This window comes from Neolamprologus brichardi, chromosome 18, assembly GCF_056152115.1.
Source record: "Neolamprologus brichardi isolate AB-2024 chromosome 18, ASM5615211v1, whole genome shotgun sequence".
Taxonomy (NCBI): Eukaryota; Metazoa; Chordata; class Actinopteri; order Cichliformes; family Cichlidae; genus Neolamprologus; species Neolamprologus brichardi.
Genome location: NC_142121.1, coordinates 16,951,785 through 16,972,519, shown reverse-complemented (window position 1 = coordinate 16,972,519; position 20,735 = coordinate 16,951,785). Strand labels below are relative to the sequence as shown.

The window sequence follows — 20,735 nt, the reverse complement described above, 5'->3', positions numbered from 1 at the left end:
CCAGATTAAAAGATAAAATCTAAAATCTAAGTAAAACCTACATTTGTTGCCATTTTATTTGCAGTGGGGGAGTAACAAAGCCTGATGGTGGATGCAATCTGTGGGGACAAAAGGTTCTCCCTGGAAGCTGCAGTGCCTCTGCTCACCGCTAAGTGGCAATAGCGCTTCTAAAATCTCATTGGTCACAAGCGTTTGCACCAACCAATGGAAATATTTTGCGTCTGAACCGTTGCTTCCGGGTGTCTTCAATGAAGAAATCTCTTTGCATTTGATGCTTTTTGTGTTTTCTAAGGTAAGCTAAAGGCTGACGTTTAGAAAATGAACCGAATATTCGGACGAGGAAAACCCAAAGCGCCTCCTGCGAACCTGTCGGACTGTATCGGCACTGTGAGTACTGTCAGCCTGTGAGCTTTTGTTGTTTATGTCCATATTGTGCGACCTAACGGAGTGGTGCTTAGCTAGCATGGTTACAAAAGGCTTGTCAAAACAGCATCCGTGCCAACTAGCTCAGAGGCTACAGTTAATCAGCACTTTGGGCTGGAATAAAAGACACTCAGCCTCGGTTGGACTGTGAAGTAGGGATGTGTTTGTTAACCACAGCTCTCAATTATGTTCCAAGCTTTTACCTCTCTAATTTTTTTCCTCTAATGCACCCACATACAGGCATGGCGTTTTAGCACAGTGTTTTGTCTGCCAGGACGCTGGAAATCATTACCTCTAATTGATCTCTTCCTCGCTCCAGGTGGATGCGAGGGCTGAGTCCATTGAAAAGAAAATTGGCAGGCTAGATGCGGAACTCTTGAAGTACAAGGATCAGCTGAAAAAGATGAGAGATGGGCCCTCGAAGGTAGGACACATGTTGTTAACTTTGGGTGTTTAAAAGGCTAGAAAACAAATACGTCAATGTTATTTATTTATTTTTGCTTTCAATTGCAGAACATGGTGAAGCAGAAGGCAATGAGAGTCCTGAAGCAGAAGAGAATGTGAGTCCTTCACTGTGCAAACATCTGTATGCTTTATCTCAAAGATGTGAGCGCGATAGCCTCTCTGATACACACACACACATATATAGGTAGATAGATGGATAGATGGATAGACATAGTGTGGATGTTGGCAAATAAGAGGAAAGTTTTAATATGTTAATATTTTGGAGATTAGGTTGAACAAAAAATTAAGCCTGTAAACTAAAATAATCTAAACAAAGGTTTATTTCACCATGTGATTTCATTGAATTGCAGGTGCTGATTTGTGACAGAAAGATAGCAGTAATAGTGAAAGGGAATGTTTATAAGATGGTTGTAAGACCCGCTATGATGTGTGGTTTGGAGATCGTGGCACAGGAGGTCAAGCTGGAGGTGGCAGAGTTAAAGATTTTGAGGGTTTGTATTGGAAGTAACCACAGGGACAGCTCAGGTTGAGCAGTTTGGAGGTAAAATTAAAGCGTCAAGGTTGCAATAGTTGGGTGATGTCCAAAGATAAGATAAGATAAGAGATAAGATAAGATAAAACTTTATTAATCCCTCGGGTGGGTTCCTCTGGGAAATTTGGTTTCCAAAAGCACAGCACCAACAGAAGTTACAGAGCGTGAGCAGAATATTATATATATACACACACATATATAAATACAGAGACATATATAAATAAAATATACGAAGGGGATAAATAGAATAAATAGGAATAAAATAAAAAATAAAAATACAAGTGAATTGCACATTTCAAGTATTGAGGTCTATTGCACCGTTGACTATTAACAAAAGTATTGCACAAAAGGTATTGCACAGTGAAGTGAAGAGGCACTACAGCTTAGTTGTTCCCCCCTCCTTTGTCCTCCTGTTTCCCCTCCCTCTCCCCACCAGAGAGGAGTTAAACAGTTTGATGGCGTGTGGGACAAAGGAGTTTTTAAGTCTGTTGGTTCTTGTCTTTGGGAGAAGCAACCTGTCACTGAACAGACTCTTCTGGTTGTTTATGGCCGTGTGCAGAGGATGCCCAGCATTGTCTATAATGTCCAGCAGTTTTTTTAGTGTCCTTCTCTAGTGTCCTTTTCTCAAAGGAGGTCCAGTTGAATATATTGGACGAAGGATGTTGAATATGGAGCTGCCAGGCAGGAGTTAAACAGGACAACCACAGAGGTTTATAGATTTAATGAAAGAGGACCTGCAAAGGGTTGGTGTGACAAAGTAGGGTGAGATAGAGGCAGATGATCCGCTAAAGGGAGCATCTGAAAGAAGAAGAAGCCCTTACAGGTAAAGACGAATACATCAATGCATGAAGTGTTGAATCTGAAAGAAAACAAAACACGACTCTCCTCCTACCAGATCTGCCAACCCAAAGCATCGTGAGGAGGTAGTAAAAGTGAGTTCTTATATAAGGAGTGAGCAAGTGAACTAAATCAGGCAAATGTGGAGAGACAAATGAAGTCAACTATTTAAATGTCTCACACAGGAATTATTGTGTCATATATCTATCGTAATAATAAAAACTGCTTTGTTTAGGGCTGTAACTGGTGATTATTAACATCATAGATGTCAAACCTAGGGCTAAATATTTTTGGCTCTCTAATTGGAGCTGCAAAATTTCATAACAGCTCACATGTCATATTAAACAATCAGGCTCACCGCCACAGTACCTCAAAGCAAACAAGCTTGCTAACACTGAATGCAACAAAGAGTGTAAGCAAGCTGAAGATCGTCATTCGATGAAACTAACAGAACCAAATTATCTGCAAAAAGCAGCAGCTTATTTGATTATTGTGGCAGCTTGGTCACATTGCTTCCATTAAGGCAGACTTTTTCCCAGTGGTGTTTCACTTGGCCAGTTTTGTCCTTTGTCACCAGTTTTGTTCATAACTTTCACAAACAAAATTTCTTGGTGCAGCTAAGAGGTCAAGGGCATTAGGTCCATCTGCAGATGCAATCTATCCTTTTTGCAGATGATGTGGTTCTGTTGTCTTTATCAAGCGACGACCTCCAGCTCGCACTGGGGCAGTTTGCAGCCGACTATCTCACCCTACTCTGTCACACCAACCCTTTGCAGACGGCTGGGGTGTGAAAAGCTCTTGATTTTACTATAACATAGGAGTGTAATAATGTATGTAAAGACTCAAATGTATTAAAGCATCTGTATTGTTTTTACATAGGTATGAAGGTCAAAGGGAGCAGCTGGCTCAACAATCCTTTAACATGGAGCAGGCAAACTACACGATCCAGACATTAAAGGACACCAAAACAACAGTAAGAGTCACACAGCATGACTCCAAGACTCCAACTTTTTAGTTGCTGTTAAGCACTTTTTTCCAAATCACAGCTTTCATACGTACCAAACAAATAGATTTCTGACATACTATATTGTATCGCTAAGCTTTTGATTTTGTCCATTCATTAAAAAAAATCTCATTAGAAAGTTCCCTGGTTGTGGTAGTGGATGTGTTCAGATTGTCTGTACCTGATGAGAAAATGTTGTCAGCGACTAAATCCACATGTATTTTTTGTCCCCAGGTGGAGGCCATGAAGATTGGTGCCAAGGATATGAAAAAGGCCTACAAGGACGTCAGACTTGATCAAATTGATGTATGTTTGTCTAAACCAGAGCTTCCCAAAGTGTGGGACCCTGCAGAGCCATTGCAGGGGGGGTGTGGTATGAAAAGGGGAAAAAAAACAAAACGCTTGGACACTGCTAGCACGGGGCGCCCACACAAACGCAAAGCAAGAGATGAAGCATAGCTGAATATGTTTCCAAACCAACTTCATTCTAAGCCAAAGACTAGAAAATATGGTGAAGTATATCTTCCCTTTGGTTTCACCTGCACAAGTGCTGAGGTAGGTCTCCCTGCAGAATTGGTTTTCCCTTTGTCGGGAGCAGCGCTGGGCTGTTCAAATCACGGACAAACAGGATCCTACCTTCTTGATTTTTAGTTCACAAACACTTGTTGTAAGGATTAACTACTCCTGACATTTTGGAGATTACAGGAGTTTATACAGTAAAGTTACAGCGAGATACAAATAATATCAGGCTGATCCTGCCATGATTTGTCCCCCGGTTCAAATCACGGACAAACAGTATCCCACAGTTGTTTATGTTTTTCAACCCATTTTGTACAGAGAGGCATTTTTTTAAAAATGTATTGATAGCAATGTTGAATATTATTACACAGGAAAAAAACAACTACACGTAAAATAATCACACCGTGACGCCTCTGCCTTTCTAAATGGAGGGACAGTAACTGCGTGTGTGTATGTAAGCGTGTAAAACCTGCAGATGATTAACAGTATTTCGTCTCTATCTGCCATTCTGCAATTCATCTCATGTAAACAATAACGTGGCGCACAGCGTGACGTGAAAAAAGGCACATACCTTTGACGTTGCGTGACGAACTCTGTATTCCTCGTCCACACGTAAACGCAAAAAAGGAGTTTTAAAAAATCTCAGTTTTCTGTCATTTAAAAACGCCGTTTACATGTGGACGAAACAGCTGTGCTTTCAAAAATACCCGTGTAGGCGTGGACATAGCGTAAAAGAGTTAGTCGTTTATTTTATTACTACCTGTCATTTATTGCAGATTACTTGTATTTGCTTAATTGTTTACTAAATGTTTGAGGTGTGAAATAAACGGTAATGGAGCAAAATATGGGCGTGTGTGGTTGGAGGAATGTGTGCGTTCGCGGGGGGGCAACATTTTTCTTGTAAAACAAAGGGGGGCCTAGCAAAAAAGGTTTGGGAACCACTGGTCTAAACTATGAATGCAGTCATTAGCCCAAAATGGGGAGATACTTGAGGCCAGGAGAATTGCTTACTGTATGTGAAGCATCAATTGTAAGAAAAGTCACCTCACATTACATCACATTTCTGCAACACTTACACTGTACTCTTAGTAGCAGCCAGATTCAGCAATTTATCAGCTCTTACTGTATAATTAAACTTGCTCTGATTTCAGAACCCTGCAGTAACAAAATGGGTTAATAGTTTTGTTTAAATGAGTTCTAATCAACACACTTAGTAGGTCTCATTTATTTTCAGTGCCCCCTGCTGTTATGTGATTCTCTCTTCCTATTTGTGTAGCAGTCGATTAAAAACTGATGAAATTAAAATGATGATTTTACATGCTGGATAAAAGTTAAAATCTCACAATTGAGGCATTAAAAGTGAACACAAGTATTTGGACTTCCAGGATTTACAGGACCAGCTGGAGGACATGATGGATGAAGCCAATGAGGTGCAAGAAGCCCTGAGCCGCAGCTATGGCACTCCAGACATCGACGAGGAGGATCTTGAAGCAGGTAAATGTACATTTTGTTGGCAGTTTTTCATTTAGGGTGCATTAAAGTGAACAGTCGCAGTGTTGTGACCAGTGTTGGTCAAGTTACCTGAAAAAAGTAATCAGTAACTAATTACTGATCCCCCCCCCCCCCCCCCCCCAAAAGTAATCCCGTTACTTTAGTGATTACTTATTTTCAAAAGTAATTAATTACTTAGTTACTTTTTAAAAACATGATTTACAACCTGAATAGGTAATAAAGTGATAGATCTTTCAGCCCAATTCTACTTTTTCTGCATAATCCATCATACGAAATGTAATCAAATGGAAAAGTCTCTTTTTAAAACTTGTTTTATTAGTTTTAATCTTTTAACTTTATGCATCAAGCAAAAATTTAATTATATGCAACATTCTCTGACTGGAAGAAATTTGTTTAACATTTAAACCTATTTTCTGCAAATTCCAGCACATAAAATAAAATATTTTTTGTGTTTACACTCACTCTTTCAAATAAATGCAAGTGAAACAGCAGAAAATAAATAAAATCAAAGACTCAGCAGTCCTGTTGCTCTATTTTCACCTGTATAGCAGGCGGATGTTTGCCCTGGTGCAGGTGTGCCGCAGCAGTCAGTGGAAGAATCCGCGAGTTTGTCTGTGAATTTCCCATTACGTTGCAGCGTACTCAGTGCTTGCTCGGAGGTTTAGGGGTTTTTTCGCTGTAAAAAGAAGTTTTCTTCCCACGCAGTGAACAGCGGACGCTAATGTTTTTGTCACATTTTACGGAATCAAACTCAAAGTAAGGTCAGTACTTCCACGCTTTAAACGCTGCACGCTCATACTCTCTGCGTTACTAAAATCATGGTTTTAGTAACGCAGTAACGCAGCGTGCTTATGGGAAAGTAACAGTAATCTAATTACCTTTTTTGCAATAGTAATCCCTTACTTTACTCGTTACTTGAAAAAAATAATCGGATTACAGTAACGCGTTACTTGTAACGCCTTACTGCCCATCTCTGGTTGTGACACATAAATATGTCCAGTGACATATTTTGTGGGTGGAGCCATTGTGACCAAACATTTTTTTGTTTCGTTTTTGTGGAACAGACTGATGTATTACCTATAGCTAGAGCGACGAACTTCAAATATAGCCATGTAATGAAAATATAGCCATTCCCTATGGTATCAGCATCCATCCAGAGAACATGCAAACTCCATACAGGAAGGCCAGCTGATTCAAACCCAGGACCCTCTTGCTGTGATGCAATGATGCTAACCACCAAGACACTATAAGCCCAGCCCAGCTGTTATATGGCAAGAGGCAGGGTATATCCTGGATATGTTACCAGTTTATCACAGGACATTTGTGGTATTAGACAATGATGCTAACCACCCTGCCACTGCACTACACCACAGAGATGTCAACTCTCTAGATCCATCTAACTTCCATAGTGAGGAAAAGTTAAACTTTTGACTCTAGTGGGACTCGAACCCACAACCTTTGAATCGCTCCTTAAGTGTATGCTTAGAAGTCCAATGCGCTATCCATTGCGCCACAGAGCCAGATGTGTGACCTTGTCCTTGTTGACAAATCAGATTCCTCTGTGAATTTGAAGCAGCTTCTGTGTTCAGAGTTTCTCTTGAATAAAGGAATAATGATGGAACAAAGTCTGGACTTTCTGGATCCATGAATGCCTTCTCTGTTTTCACACGTCCATCCAGCTTCTTCCTTTTCTCTCTCACCAGTCTATCACAGAAATGCAATTAACCTTTTACACTAATTAACCTAACTTGCAGAATACCTGGATGCTCCAGGTAATCCCACAGTCATCTCTTATTTTTGGTTCTGGAGAGTGGAAATTCCCTCTTGGATGCTAAAGTCTCAGATTATGTGATGACATCACAGAGTGATTAGCTTCCATGGATAGTGGTGTCTATACAGATTTGTCATTTGAGACAGAAATTTTTCTTGTAGTTTCAGTATTAAGATGTACATGACTTTAACATTAAGAAAACACATGTACCTTCTACATTAGGAAGTTAAGGGTTAGACTCTGGTGGGACTTGAACCCACAACCTTTGAATCACTGCTGAAGTGCTTGCTTAGAAGTCCAACGCACTATCCATTGCGCTACAGAGCCAGATGTGTGGCTTTGTCCTGTGTAGTAGATTCAGTATTAAGATGTACATGACTTTAACATTACAAAGAAACATGTAGCTTCTACATTAAGAAGTTAAAGGTTTGACTCTGGTGGGACTCGAACCCACAACCTTTGAATCACTGCTGAAGTGCTTGCTTAGAAGTCCAATGCGCTATCCATTGCGCCACAGAGCCAGATGTTGTTTTTCCTGTTTTACTTTTTGTCAGATGTGATTTGACCGTTTAAAAAAGTGGTATGTTAAAATGTATGTTGAAGTGGCTCCTATGGACTGAGTTTCCCTTAAATAAAGGGAAATCTGGACTTTGAAGATCCATTGATTCCTCCATAGTTGTCAGCCATCCATCCAACTTCTTCTATTTATCGGATTCAGGGTCGCTGGGGGCACTGGTGCCTAATCCAGCTGTCATAGGGTGAGAGGCAGGCTCTACCCCTGGTCAGCAACAGGTCACCAATCTGTCACCCCATGTGCGACTTGCGACTGTGGTAGAACCCACGCTGACACAGGGAGCGCTCCTCACAGAAAGGCCACAGGCTGGAGTGGAACTCAGAGCCTTTTTACTATGAAATAACAATAGCAATCTTCACATGGACTACAGTAACCGATTTAAAAGCCCAACCTCAAGAAAAATGCTTCATGTAAACACACCAGTTGGAAGATTCTGAGAAATCCAGACAGTGGCATTTATTTCCATCAAAAAACACAGTTTCTTCTTCTACTATTTCTAGGAAGTTAGACAATTTGGTGCATGCCGTTTCAAGCATTTGATGCATGTTTATGCACATCATGATCTATCTACCCAAGTTTGTATCAACAACCTGCTATTTGGTTCATTTTCATGCTTCAATGCTTCTAATACGCTAATGAAATAGTGACTAATGTAATGTAAATATCTACTAAAAGTGTTGGCTTGTCAATGACACACCTTATATATGCAGACTACTTATATTAGGCCTAAAAAGCCAATACTACTTTCTGATGATGCATGTAACTTCTACATTAAGAATTTAAACGTTCAACTCTGGTGGGACTCAAACCCAAAACCTTTGAATCACTCCTGAAGTGCTTGTTTAGAAGTCCAATGTGCTGTCCATTGCACCACAGAGCCAGATGTGAAAGGCTGTGCTGTGTCATATGTTCTTAAATCTAATTCCTCTGTCAATTTGAAGCAGCTCCTCCATAATTTTCCCTTATAAAAAAAAGATTGAATATAGTCTAGACTTTCTGGATTGTTGCTAGAACTTAGCCCAGCTGTGATAGGGGAAGACACAGGGTACACCTCGGATCTGTCACCAGTTTATCAGAGAGATACAGTCAACCAGATACAAGCACCCATGTAAACATATACATGTAAACTGTCTTATCTCTTATTTGGTTTTTAAGCAACTGGAGAGTGGAAATCCCTTCTTGTATGCTAAAATCCCAAACCTCAATGCTAAGTTATTAGCTTCCATGTATAGTGATGAGGACTTCTTATTTGAGTTAGAAGTTGCCTTGTAGTTCCGTTCTTAAGAATTACATAACTCTTACATTAAAAAGAGGTTAAAAGTGTTGACTTTGGTGGGACTCCAACCCACAACCTTTGAATCCCTCCTGAAGTGTATGCTTAGAAGTTCAATGCACTGTCCATTGCCAGGGGCGAGAGGATGCCCTGTGCCATTTTTTGTCAGATGTGATCCGTCCATTAAAAATGTGGTAAATAGTGACTAAAGTAATTTAAAAATCTACTAAAAGTGCTAGCTATTGCATAGACATGCTTTGTCTATGCAGACTTGTTATTTGAGGCTTAACCCAGTAACTAAAATGCCTTTTCGTTAGATGCATCTAACTTCTATAGTGAGGAAAAGTTAAAGATTCAACTTTCGTGGGACTTGAACCCACAACCTTTGAATCACTAAGTGTATGCTTAGAAGTCCAATGTGCGATCCATTGCGCCATATGTGAAGGGTTGTCCTGTGTCACTTGTTGTGAAATCTGACTCCTCTGTTAATCTGAGGAGCTTCTGTGGACTGAGTTTCCCTTATATAAAGGAAAAAAGAGGGAACAAAGTCTGCACTTTCTGGATCCATGGGTTCCTCTATTGTCCCATTCATTCAACTCCTTCCGCTTGAGGGTTGCTAGAACCTATTTAAAATGCCTTTTAGTTACTTTCTGGGAAGGCAATATTTTATGATCCTGTATTTAGGCACATACAATCTCTTTTTCAGGAGATACACTGGCACTGTTGTTTGAATTCTGTTTCATATCACACTCGTTCTCTGCCTTCTTTGCCTCCTGGGGCTCTTTCTCAGATTTCAGCATCCACGATGCAGAGCTTCCAGGACAGCTCGGATCTCTTTTTATTGGAGCTAAGACCTCTTTGCTAGTGTGTAATTTGAGCAATGATCTGGAGTATTACAGTGACAGTACCACTGTGGTTTCAGAGCTGGATGCACTGGGTGATGAGCTGCTGCTGGATGATGACACCTCCTACCTGGATGAGGCCTCAGCTGCCCCGTCTATCCCTGAAGGAATCCCCAGTGACAGCAAGACAAATAAGGTGACAGTCTACAGAGCTCAGTTTTCATGACATGAAGGGCAGGGTTGTGGAAAATACATGAAAGTAAAATAAAAAGTAATCATAAAGAATTTTTCCTACTTCAAAATGGAACTTTGGGGTGTGACTGTGTATGTAAGCAAACTATTAAACCTGCCACGAATTCTGGTGCCAGTGTCTAATCCTGTGTATGTGTTTGGTAGATTAGCTATAATGTGCAAAACTCTATTGTTTAAACACAAACCTGCTAAGTGAATAACACTTGAAATGTAAGTGTTTTGCTCATGGCTGATGTTTTTTTCTTCTTTTGTGTTCAGGATGGTGTGCTCGTGGATGAGTTCGGCCTCCCTCAGATTCCTGCCACATAAACAAGAAGCAAATAAAAACAGCTGCACTCGAACTGAAAACACTTTTATATGTAGAGTAACATTTATACATGCAAAACCATTTGACGTGAGAACACTACGATTTGGAGGCTGTTCTGGTTTCAGGTTGTGTATCGTTACTTCTACCGTGCTGGCATGTGGCCTTGTAACATACTAAACCTTTTTTTTTTAAACATAATTCCCTTCATCTTCTCTTCCTTTCATCATCAACAGCTTGTCTGTGTCGTTCATTAGTGTTCCTTAGTGTTTATTTATTTCTGTTTGTTATTAATTTTGTGTGATTTTTAGTCACTAAGATCGTGTCTGCATTCTCAAAAGTGGAGGTTATTCACACTTGGGCTGTTTAAAATATCTGCAGGGTTATTTGAAACATGCAAAATAAAAATGTTTGTTTTAAATCAGCTGTGAGTTTTTAATTTATGGCGTATTTGTTCATCCTCCTCTATCTTGTTTTTAGCTCTTAAGTAGACATTGCTAGTACCACGTTGCCATCAGCCTGTTTTAATTCTCCATTGCATAGATTCAACAAGGTGCTGGAAACATTCCTCAAAGATGTGATTCAACCATGATGTGAATCTCCTGCTCCACCACATCTGGAGTCCATTTGAGTACAGCGAACTTGCTGTCATGTTCAGGAAACTAGTTTGAGATGATTTGTGAGAAACAGCCATCAAAGGATGGATGCTTTCCTGTGGGTGTGGTCATAAAGGGACGGATTTGGTCAGCAACAATACTCAGATAGGCTGAGGTGTTTAAACGATAAGTGTGTCAAGAAAATATCCTTCATGTTATTACACCACAAGCAGCAGCCTGGTCTTTTGAATCAGGCATGGTGGATCCACGCATTTATGTTGTTTACACCAAATTCTGATCCTGTTTTGCAAACTTCTTCTCTCATTTTTGATCAGAGATTTTTGTAGCTTCAGTTTCCTGTTCTTAGGTGACATGGAATGGTACCAAGTGTGGTGTTCTGTTATTGTAACCCATCTGCTTCAGGCTTGAGAGCTCTTGGCCATACCTGGATGGCAAGAAGTGGACCTTTCATTTTTTCTGTTGCCATGCTATGATCAGTGTGGCCATTCTCCTCTGACCTCTGGCATCACTGAGTCATTTCCACCTGGAGAATTGTCGCTCACTGGATGTTTTCTCTTTTTTGAACCATTCTCTATAAACCCTAGAGATGGTTGTGTGGAGAAATCCCAGTGGATCAACAGTTTCTGAAATACTCATACTAGCCCGTCTGGCAGCAACAACATACCACATTCAAATTCACTTAAGTAGGGCCATACCAGTGAAACGCCCCTTTCTCTCGGTATAAAGTAGTTTAAGTGCACTACTTAAACTACTCTGAGATATCTCAGTATAAGAAGTGCAGTTTCAACAATGTGTTTTGTTTTTTCTTTCCATGATAAAGAAAATCTGCTGTACAATGTAATGTAATGAAGCAAATGTGTCAGCACAACTCTTTGGGCTTAAATTGTAGAAAAAAAAAAATAAAAAATTCAAATTATGGGAAAAGTTCTGCCCAAACTGTCATGTAAATAGAAATTACAGTTAAAGGTCCAAAATGTATTTATGTTTCCAATTGTGTTTCAGAGTTAAGTCTTTTTCATTTTTAGATTGAGGCCATTTTTCGCATTACTGCCATTTGATTGGCTGACTACATATTTGCATTCACAAACAATGGCCTAATATACCTAATATATACCACATAAGTGACCAGTGAATGTTTGTATTATTGGATCTATCTTACAATATAAAGCGCCTTGAGGCGACTGTTGTTTGGGTTTAGTGATGTGTAAATAAAACTAAATCGACTTGAATTGTAAATATCTTATATAGTTACTTTAAACCTCAGCACTTCAAGCAAATCCCTAAAAGTGCCTTACAAAGGCACTTTTCACCCTGGTACAAAAAATCTTTTACTCACAGTTAACAAGTAACTGTTCTTCACTTATAAGGACATTATTGAAGTGATTTGGAAACAGCCTGGTATTACCAGCAATCGAGTTACACATGCGCTCTGTGGGACACGAACCTACAACCTTAAAAACTTTGTTAGCGCTGATACAGAAACTACATTTACGAAACAGCTAAATATATCACGACTCTTCGTTTTATCTGTTTTGTGTTCTTTAACATCATGAATTCAGACCTATTTTGGCCATGTAAAAAATCATTATAGACTTGTAATGTTATAATTGTTGCAATGTCTGCTCCCCCACTGGCCACGTCTGTCATCACGTTTTTTAATCTCAATGACACTTTTTACCTACCTAAGTAAAAGTGATTGCTGCTTCTACCTAACGTTCTTTTGGCTCAAAATGATTTTAAATATTCTTAAGAGACATGTCTGAGATATGTTTCACAGATTATAAGTTAGCAGGTCATTTACAGTTTAAAGAGCGTAAATATTTATTTTAGCCCTTGATCCTCAGCTGTGGTAGACGGGGATGAGATAATGTGAAAGACACGAAAGCACCGATGAGCTGCGCACATAACCAAAGACATATTCAGGAGCATCATGTAACCACGATATCAGCAATTAACGAGTAACCGTGACTTAGACTAGTAACGGTATTGAGATGATTCGGAGGACAGATGGTCAGGTTAAAAATGCGACTCTGGTGGGACTCGAACCCACAACCTTTGAATCACCTCTCAAGTGCTTGACTAGAAGTCCAATGCGCTATCCATTGCGCCACAGAGCCAGTTAGGAAAGCACCTTTGGCGCAACATGACCTGACACGTCATACATACAGACATTAATTATACAGACTTTAAAAGTTTTACTGTAGGAAAACTCTACACACTTAAGCTAAATGTATTTACGTCTGTCAGCAGAGTTTCATCGAAGTGTTATAAGAAATCAAGTTGCGCTGTAGACTTCGGCTAGCGTTTTATCACTTTTGTGTGCAGCTGTTGTGTTTGTATTTGCTGTTCCGCTTTTTTAAACAAGTAAATAAATAAAAAGTCAGATAAAATTAAATAATAAATACAATAATAAATAAGTAAAATTGCATTTAAAAAAAGTGAAAGAAAAGAAAAAAAGGGGTACTTCCGGTGTTTAAGCTTAACTGGTGGTCGTGCTGATCGGTGAAGAACCACAAAAGTAGTAGGTCCAGATGTGTCTAGTCGTAGATTCGTCACATACATTGACACCTCTTGTTGTAAAAGTTTTGAATGACCAAAGTTTTGTAAGGTCGCTCATCCAAGTGACTTCTTCAATCTCAGCTGACTTTAGGTTTCCCCAATCTTATAAACAGCACATTTGCATAATGACTGAAACTAGCACCACTGAAGGAACAATGGGCTAGAGTGACGAAACGGCTCTCCCACTGAAAAGCTTTTGGGGATTTACCTACCTGGATGATTGAGCATGCATCAAGATATTCTCATTGTTGTATCTACTCTGTGTGGTAAAATATAATTAATCCAATTTATTTCTGATGCACTCTTGGCCATATTTCTCTTGAAAAAGACATTTAGGAGTCTCAATTACACTTTATTCCAGCATAAATAATGATATGTAAAAGTGACTTACAGCTTCTTTGTTGTGACAGGAATGTTCTTTCAGGCTCAAAATTACTTGATACCATTGATGAGAGACGTGTTTGAGATATGTCTCTCATGAATGGATTATAGGCCAACAATTTAAATATCAGAAATCATTTTTTTTAGCAGATAATCTTGCCTTGGTCACCTGAGAGAGGGTGTAGGATATTGAAAAACCCCAAATCCCTGATGACCCCGGGCAGATCCCCAAAGATGTATTTAGAACAGCAATGTGCGTGTGTATCTGCATGAACTGGTGATTTTATTTATTTATTGTTAATTAACTTATTACATATAAAATACTTTTGGTAAGCCACATTTTTAATCCAGTCAAACATTACACACACTGGTAGCCCTGGGCTATTTTTCGTGGATTTTCTGCGAGAGGAACATATAGAATAACACCACTTAACGCTATCACCAGTTAAACTGTAACACCGGAAGTAGTTAGCAATAAGCAACAGTTAGCTTTGCGTTTGATGTTGTGATTAAAGGACGCCGGAAAGCAAAATGTCGGAGCAAACGATAACTATGACAGTCGCATACGGTAATAAGATTTCGGCTTTAAACTACACCATAATCACCACAAAATATAAGTAAAAATTGGGTTTCGTTGTGGCTAAAGCTAGCTAGAAACGGCTCAGCTTCTGTAGCTCTTCTCCAAAGACTGTGTGGTTATGTAGCTTTAACTTAGATCCCGCTGGTTATGTGTTGTTCTTCAATAACAAATCAAATATATAAACTACTGTAAATATCAGCATTTATTAAACACGTTTATGAAGAATTGTGTAGCTGTTGTAATTAGTTTTGTTTGAAGACATGTTACAGCACATTTAGGAAACAGGAGGGCTGCTGAGAGAAATTGTATTGTTGCCAATCGCTTGTTAAATGTTTTGTAATTATTTTTCCTCACACGACAGTGAAACAAAATTTTGCAACCCATCGTTAAAAACTGAACCAAACGTGCGCGATAGTTTCTGAGATATGCCGCATGTTCTGTAATTGGATGGGTGCAAATACTTTTAAAGACTTTTTTTATTATTGTTTTTTAATCCTGGTAGGTGACATTTACTTTCTGAATAACACCGATACAAGACAAAAGGGTGACAATGATAACTCTCAATCCTTAATAGCTTGAGAGCTGTGTAATATTTATTTATTTTCCTATTTCAGGATCCTCTAAGCACAGCATCACGCTAACAGGACATGAGGATGGAAAAGGACCCACTGTTAAAGACCTGTCAGATGCTCTCGCTCAAGCCACGGGAGTCCCACCTGCCTCTCAGAAACTTATCTTTAAAGGTAGACTTTTAGTCTTCTTTTTTTTACACACTCAAATGAGGCCTAATGTCATATATCTGGTTTTAAAGTTGTCTTTTTTTTTTTCTATTTTAGGGAAGTCACTGAAAGACATGGAAGAGAGCCTTTCCAGCTATGGAATAAAAGAAGGCTGCAAACTCATGATGATTGGAAAGAGGGTAAAGCACATTTATACATGTGCTACATCTCTGGTGCGTGCCTGAATATGTGCATTTGCAAAACACTAATGATAATCTCTAAACAGAACAGCCCAGAGGAAGAAGCTGAACTGAGGAAACTCAAAGACATTGAGAAATGTGTGGAGCAGATGGCCAAGAAGCTGGAGAAGGTAGACGGGGAGTTGACTGGACTGAAAAATGTAAGCAATCATGTCTTTTTGTTTTTTGATAATATATAAGAAAATAAATAAATATTACACACGACTCTTTTGTCCCATCTTCTAATGTATTACTGTCACCCCTATCCTATCACAGGGATTTCTTGCCAAAGACCTCCAGGCAGAGGCCTTGGGTAAACTAGACCACAGAGTAAAAATAGCAGCTGAGCAGTTCATGAAGATCTTGGAGGAGATAGATGCTATGGTAATGCTATTTTAAGCGGAAGCCTCTATTTTGAGTGTCTGCTTTAATCGTGTGTGTCATGTATAGCAAACCATCAAATTGCTCCTCTTTTAACAGAGTGTTCCAGAAAATTTCAATGACTGCAGAATGAAGAAAAAAGGACTTGTAAAAACAGTGCAGGTTAGTGTTTGGTTATTTTTCTCTCTGACAAAACAATCATGCTTTATTTGAAAACTATTGAGAATCAAAATAAGTCTGATCTTTACCATATGTCCACAGGATTTCCTCGCCCAATGCGACAAAATCGAGGCTTGTATATCAGACCATCTATCAAAGATCCAGTCAAAAAACCTGGCTTTGGCAGAATAGTGCAGTCTCTTTTGTCACTTATTCTATACATTGCTCTGTGAGCAATGACAAAGTGTGCAGAAAGCTTCACGTGTGAAGCAGATCCTGGTTTATTTATTGCTGGTGTGAAGCAAATAATGAAGTGGAAAGAAGGATGCTGGTTATCAGGAACGATGTTGGATAGATACTTAACACAAGCAAATCCTCCTGGTTCAAGACAGATACAAAGTCCGACTGAGAAACTTTAACCATGAACTTGCAGGAAATGGATCAGATGCCATTTTAATTAGCTAAAAGAGTTGTCAATGCCAAATATCTTAAAATGCCCCGTATGTCTAAAAACATAATGAGTTTTGTTCCTCATTGTGCACAAGCTGCAGTGAATGATTTATGATCAGAAATATATAGACACTGTTTAATTGGGGAAGTTCCAAAAAGCAATATCCACTCAGGATAGTGGATTGTTCCCATTGGGCCACAAGAGGGTTATTATGTTGTGTGATAAACATTTATTGCCCTTATGGGTCTGAATGGGTCACTGTTCCCTGGATTTTACCTGCCATGCTGTCTTTTGAGAACAAGCAATCAACTAGCGACCTTGTATAAGGCGTACCCTGCCTCCCACCCCCATGAAATTTATTTGGGTTTTAAACTGATTGGCCCAGAGCAATAACAAAATTATATCTTACCACCTTCTCCAGCCCTAGCTCATACAAGTAAAAAAAAAGAAGAAAAGGTTAGTACTGCAGGAGTGTCCATATATCGCAATCGCATGTACTATATTCAACATCAAGAATCTTAAGAAATCAAGCACCTTTAATAAATCCAGTGGCTGATCCTGAGTGTTCATGTATCTTTGAATCTTGTGCTAAGACTGATGCATCACATCGAATTCTTCGGTTTTAAAATAAAACTTTAAAAAAAATAAAGAGCACTGGTGATTCTTCTCAGAATACATTTTAATCTCCACGCTTATTCTATAAAATACAGCTGATTCATTTGCAATAACAGACATCTGGTGTCAGTTTATTTCCAGCTTTATCCATGGGGGTCTTTTTAATACATCTCCACTAGCTTATAGAGACCCCCTAGTAGTGTTATCACAGATGTGCAAACAAGCTTTCAAAGTAGGATTGGTTGGAGGGACCCAGAGGTCCAAAAAGCAGCTTAAACAAATGAGCTTCAGTAAAGTAGACCACAGTAAAGCTTTGTCATGAGCCAAATTACAGGACATAGCTTTCCTAACTTGAATGGAAACTCATTAAACATAGACATGGAGTAAAGAATGAACTCATTAGTCATCCTTATCCTTTGCACCGTGTTTCAGAATACGTGTGAATGCTACATAGTTGAAATTTCCTTTTTTATCAATGGGCGCCTCGCGGAAGAGCTCGTCCACTTCTTCATCTGTAAACCTGTCACCCATAGTGGTGAGCAGCTCCCGCAGGCACTCCTCCTGAATCACACCTGTGTGAAGAAACAGTTTCACTCTTGCAGGTGCTTCCTGATGTTAGCACTGAGCAGATATCTTCAAATCAAGCACTTACTACAAAACAATGTCTCTACATGCCACAGTCTGAGACAAATTCACATAATAAGATGCGAAACTTAAACAGTTGAACACATCAGCTCACCTGTGCCCTCCTCGTCGAAACAGGCGAAAGCGTTACGGATCACTTCCTCTGGATCTGTGCCGTTCAGCTTCTCTCCGAACATCGTCAGGAACATGGTGAAGTTGATTGGGCCAGGTGCTTCATTCATCATGGCCTCCAGGTACTCATCTGTGGGGTTCTTACCTGGGAAAAAGCTCAAGGTCAGAGTGACTCTAACCTGCTAACCACATTTAATGGTTTGTTTTTAGAAAAAGATTGAAATCTTTTAACTTCTGAATATGAGCCCCAAATAATGCAGTTTTCACTCCATAAGACGTTATCACTAACTAAATATGTATAAATAAATCAAGTTTACCTAATGAGGCCAGCATGTCATGAAGGTCTTCTTTGTCGATGAAGCCATCCCTGTTTTGATCGATCATGTTGAAAGCCTCTTTGAACTCCTGGATTTGAGACTGATCAAACATGGCAAACACATTGGAGGTGGCACGCTGAGGACGCTTTTTGGTGTTCTTTCCCTTGGCCCTTTTGCTAGACATGTTGGCAGGTTGTTAGTCCCTCTCCTGTAATACAGGAACATGAAAGTTGTCAGCTTGGATCAAGCAACACGTTCAAATTAAAGATTCATTCACATTTTTTTCTTATCTTGACTTCATTACTGATGCTCTCCATCTGGCCAAAGTTCCTTGGTTACACTGGCTATTAAGTGTCTTTAGATTATTGACTGTGCAAGCTATGAACTGGAAGGTTAATGTAGGTGAGTTCAGGCAATGCATTTAATACTAATGTAAACTTACTAACATGGTTACAAGATGTTGGTAATTCAATTTTCAGCCAATTTGGTTGACACTACTATCACATTGTCATATAGCCTCCTAATTTACCTTTTTTTTTTAAAAAAAAAAGCAGCTAAATATTATACACTCAGTGGCCACTTTGTTAGGTACAACTTTACATTAACACAAGTATGTAGTCAACCAGAACATCATGTGCCACCAACTCAGTGCAGTCTCTTAACAAAGCAGACTTGGTTAGGAATGTCAAATATAGTTCAAACTGAGCATGGGGGTGGGCATTGTGACATTGGTGCCAGATGGGATGATGTACTCGGATTTTCCCCACACAACCATTTCTGTGGTTTACAGAGAACACTCTGAAAAAGAGAAAATATCCAGTGAGCAGCAGTTCTTTGGGTGAAAATGCCTTGTTATTGGCTCACAGGTCACAGGAGAATGGACAGACTGCTTCAAGTTCAAAGGGAAACAGCGGTAACTAAAATATCCACTTGTTACAACCAAAATAATCTGTGAACACACAATGCATTGAACCTTGAAGCAGATTGACTACAGCAGAAGAAGACTGGACTTCTAGTGCCACTCCTGAACAGGTCACAACACACTGACTCACTAAAACTCTAGAAGACTGGAAAAATCTTCCCTTTTCTGATGAGTCTAGTTTTCTGCCGTGGCTTTTAAATGGCAGGGTCAGAATTTGACATTAACAAACATGGATCTATCCTGCCTTGTATCAACAGCTCAGGCTGATGGTCGCAGTGTATTGGTGTGGTGGATATTTTCTTGGCACACTTTGGGCTCCTTAGTACTACCTGAGCTTCATTTAAAAGCCACACCCGATCTATTGTTGCTGATCGGGTCCACTCCTTTACCAACACAGTTTCCCATCTTCCGATCTTTTTTTGTCTTTGTTTTGACATCATGGATGTGCACCAGAAAAAAATTTGTGATGACATCCTGTCTATATGGACCAGCATACCTGAGAAATTCTGTAAGCATCTTATTCAATTTATGCCTTGAAGATTTAAACGAATTATGACAAAAGGGGTCCAATCCAGTAATGGGTGAACCTAACTAAAGAGTCTGACGAGTTTAGCTCAGTGATCACTTACAACGGATATATGCACTCGGTACTTGTTTTGTGATACAAAAGCACTTAAGTTGTCATTTGTTTACTGAATATTTATGTTATTAGATCAATATAATTTCAAATTATGCTCACCTGTCACGCAACAACATAACAATAACGCAAATATAGGTATTGACATGTTGTTTACATCACTCATATTTGAGCTGTAGCACACACGCACTACATAGCGTATTGCAGGAATCACACAAAATGCGAAGAAAACCCCTTAATTATTTGCCAGCTTTGCCAGCCTTGCTGACCTAAATAACTGACTGACCAGGCTAGCCTTAGCAAGCTAGCAGAGATTTATTCACAAGAAAAAAACGAGTCCTCAGTCCTCAAACTCTGCAGCTTCATAAACATAAAATATATCGCCTACCTTAGAAAAAACGTATAATTTCTAGGCCCAAAAAGCTGCACACACAGCTACCACAGCATCCACAAGCTGATGAAGAGGAACATCAATGTTTTATTTCCTCTTGCCTAAACTGACCAATGAGAGTGAAGTTGGAAGAAACCAACAGTCTGGAATATTCCACGCCTTGGGTTTGTTTACGTCCCTCTCCTCTTCTTGTTTTGGATGAAATGACCTACGTACTGCTTGTGGTAATAATAAATCTATGATTTATACACTGATACGATTATAAGTACAGCCTTAATTGAATCATGTTTTTTATTTGTCCAGACGACTAATAATGTAGTCAACATATGTCACCACTAGGTGGCAGCAATTACTTGCATGTCCAAGACGTTTGTTTGAATTAGCCGAAATGGTTAATGAGTCTTTGTCTTCAATATTTAATAAGGAAGTTGAACCACTAAATATTTTTTTGCGCAGCGGAATAATAATGGATCGATTTTAAACAGATAAGCTAAACTATAATCTAAGGGAAAGTGAAGTTTAAAACTTAACAGCATTGGTGTTAAAGTTGGTTGGTGGATGATATGATTGTACTAGGTTAGCAGGTTTTTGTTTTTTAAGACTGAGAACCCGTCCTCTGTTGTATTTTCTTTTATTAGTGGCGTTTTTTTCTTCTTCTTTTTTCCGTTTGTGGTGCAGTTCATACGCCTTTTATTACAGTGAAC

The 20,735-nt window shown here is 39.3% G+C and overlaps 3 protein-coding genes and 4 non-coding genes across 7 annotated transcripts; 2 read left to right on the top strand and 5 right to left on the bottom strand.

Moving 5' to 3' along the window:
- The first annotated feature begins 215 nt into the window (after positions 1 to 215).
- chmp5a (charged multivesicular body protein 5a) lies at positions 216 to 10,731 on the top strand. Its single transcript, XM_006792174.3, has 8 exons — positions 216 to 387; positions 743 to 847; positions 937 to 983; positions 3,137 to 3,230; positions 3,495 to 3,566; positions 5,165 to 5,273; positions 9,832 to 9,947; positions 10,262 to 10,731. Exons 1-8 carry the CDS (start codon positions 319 to 321, stop codon positions 10,310 to 10,312), a joined length of 663 nt encoding a protein of 220 aa, XP_006792237.1. The 5' UTR covers positions 216 to 318; the 3' UTR covers positions 10,313 to 10,731.
- On the bottom strand, positions 6,720 to 6,811 carry trnar-ucu (transfer RNA arginine (anticodon UCU)). Its single transcript is given in 2 exon segments — positions 6,720 to 6,755; positions 6,775 to 6,811. It is a non-coding gene; the product is annotated as a tRNA-Arg (tRNA).
- Positions 7,298 to 7,389, bottom strand: trnar-ucu (transfer RNA arginine (anticodon UCU)). The gene is given in 2 exon segments: positions 7,298 to 7,333; positions 7,353 to 7,389. It is a non-coding gene; the product is annotated as a tRNA-Arg (tRNA).
- On the bottom strand, positions 7,492 to 7,583 carry trnar-ucu (transfer RNA arginine (anticodon UCU)). The gene is given in 2 exon segments: positions 7,492 to 7,527; positions 7,547 to 7,583. It is a non-coding gene; the product is annotated as a tRNA-Arg (tRNA).
- A 2,218-nt stretch (positions 10,732 to 12,949) lies between the features above and the next one.
- trnar-ucu (transfer RNA arginine (anticodon UCU)) lies at positions 12,950 to 13,041 on the bottom strand. Its single transcript is given in 2 exon segments — positions 12,950 to 12,985; positions 13,005 to 13,041. It is a non-coding gene; the product is annotated as a tRNA-Arg (tRNA).
- A 1,279-nt stretch (positions 13,042 to 14,320) lies between these two features.
- On the top strand, positions 14,321 to 16,442 carry bag1 (BAG cochaperone 1). The gene is made up of 7 exons (XM_006792175.3): positions 14,321 to 14,432; positions 15,059 to 15,187; positions 15,281 to 15,363; positions 15,450 to 15,563; positions 15,679 to 15,786; positions 15,883 to 15,945; positions 16,045 to 16,442. The coding sequence occupies exons 1-7, from the start codon at positions 14,396 to 14,398 to the stop codon at positions 16,132 to 16,134; spliced, it is 624 nt and encodes a 207-aa protein (XP_006792238.1). The 5' UTR covers positions 14,321 to 14,395; the 3' UTR covers positions 16,135 to 16,442.
- A 612-nt stretch (positions 16,443 to 17,054) lies between these two features.
- myl12.2 (myosin, light chain 12, genome duplicate 2) lies at positions 17,055 to 20,157 on the bottom strand. Its single transcript, XM_006792176.3, has 4 exons — positions 20,029 to 20,157; positions 18,082 to 18,289; positions 17,748 to 17,909; positions 17,055 to 17,580 (listed from the first exon to the last, which is right to left on the bottom strand). Exons 2-4 carry the CDS (start codon positions 18,263 to 18,265, stop codon positions 17,408 to 17,410), a joined length of 519 nt encoding a protein of 172 aa, XP_006792239.1. The 5' UTR covers positions 18,266 to 18,289; positions 20,029 to 20,157; the 3' UTR covers positions 17,055 to 17,407.
- Positions 20,158 to 20,735: the final 578 nt, after the last annotated feature.